A 1,123-nucleotide genomic window follows, 5' to 3' on the forward strand; every position below is an offset into this window, starting at 1 on the left:
TTATTCGTCTATTTCAGTATCACTATTTAATAAAACTATATCGGAATTACTGATAGATACTTGTGATTTATAAATATTAAAAATTTGTGAACTAGACGCTATTTGTTTTACATTTTTATCATCTCTAATTTTAACTAAACGCGGAAATCTAAGTCCTATCCCCGATATACCCATTTCGTTACAAGCGGTATGAACTGGAGAAACAAATAAATCTGCTGCTCTTACTTCTAAAACAACACTTGGATCAAACCAAACATCTGGGACTAAATTTGACACGACAGATTGTGGCTTATGTTTTATAATGCTAGTTTCCAACTGTTTATGGAGCTCAGTTAGCTGATTATCATCAAATCCCGTTGCTATTTTGCAAACAGTTCTATAATTATCGTCTTCTTCATCGTACACAGACATTAAAAATGATCCGTACACATTGGTTCGCCGGCCTTTGCCGTAATAAGCACCTACAATCGCTAAATCTATAGAATCTCCTATTGTTTCAATATAATCCTTCTTAACTTTTAACCAATTTGTGTTTCTTTTATTCGGTTCGTAATAAGACAATGGACCATTCAATAATTTAATCATCAATCCTTCAGTGTTACTATCTATTGCCTCTTGCAAAAATTTTTCAATATTGTCTAAGCTAGATAAATTTTTTCCAACTGATAAATTAACATTGACTAAATTATCATCTTCCTTCGAAGACTTAAATGAGTCTTTCGCTTCTGAAATTTTTAGACATTTGGTAAAAGACTCAGCGTCTTTCACAAGTTTTTCTAAATACTTTAATCTTTCTTCAAGAGGTTGATCTAACAACACAAGATCATCCACTGCAATACAGTCAAATACGTATAAAGCTACTTTGACATTGGCCACCATTTCTGTAACTTTTCGCTTTCTAGTTGATAAAACCTGAAAAGACAAAATATTATTATTGTCGCCAACTGCCACTACTTCAGCATCCAAAATAAAAGCTCTTGAAAATTTCTTAACTATAGAATCATGAATGTCAAAGTATTTGTTATTTAAATTTTCCATTTGGCGGCTAAACAAGCTAACCTTTCCATCTGAGGTTCGATGAATTTGTATTCTTTCTCCATCATACTTGTACTCCGCCCGCACA

General features: G+C 32.6%; 1 protein-coding gene across 1 annotated transcript; it reads right to left on the reverse strand.

Moving 5' to 3' along the window:
- LOC142597871 (uncharacterized) lies at positions 1-879 on the reverse strand. Its single transcript, XM_075734888.1, has 2 exons — positions 785-879; positions 1-643 (listed from the first exon to the last, which is right to left on the reverse strand). Exons 1-2 carry the CDS (start codon positions 877-879, stop codon positions 1-3), a joined length of 738 nt encoding a protein of 245 aa, XP_075591003.1.
- Between the last annotated feature and the right edge of the window lie 244 nt (positions 880-1,123).

The sequence above is a fragment of the Dermatophagoides farinae genome, unplaced genomic scaffold (genome assembly GCF_024713945.1).
Source record: "Dermatophagoides farinae isolate YC_2012a unplaced genomic scaffold, ASM2471394v1 contig1, whole genome shotgun sequence".
In the NCBI taxonomy this organism is placed as follows: domain Eukaryota; kingdom Metazoa; phylum Arthropoda; class Arachnida; order Sarcoptiformes; family Pyroglyphidae; genus Dermatophagoides; species Dermatophagoides farinae.

Coding starts and splice junctions, on each gene's coding strand:
- LOC142597871 (XM_075734888.1), bottom strand. CDS start 879: ATGGTGGCCAATGTCAAAGTAGCTTTATACGTATTTGACTGTATTGCA. Junction 644..784: donor CCTCTTGAAGAAAGATTAAA/GTATTTAGAAAA, acceptor AAATTTATCTAG/CTTAGACAATATTGAAAAAT.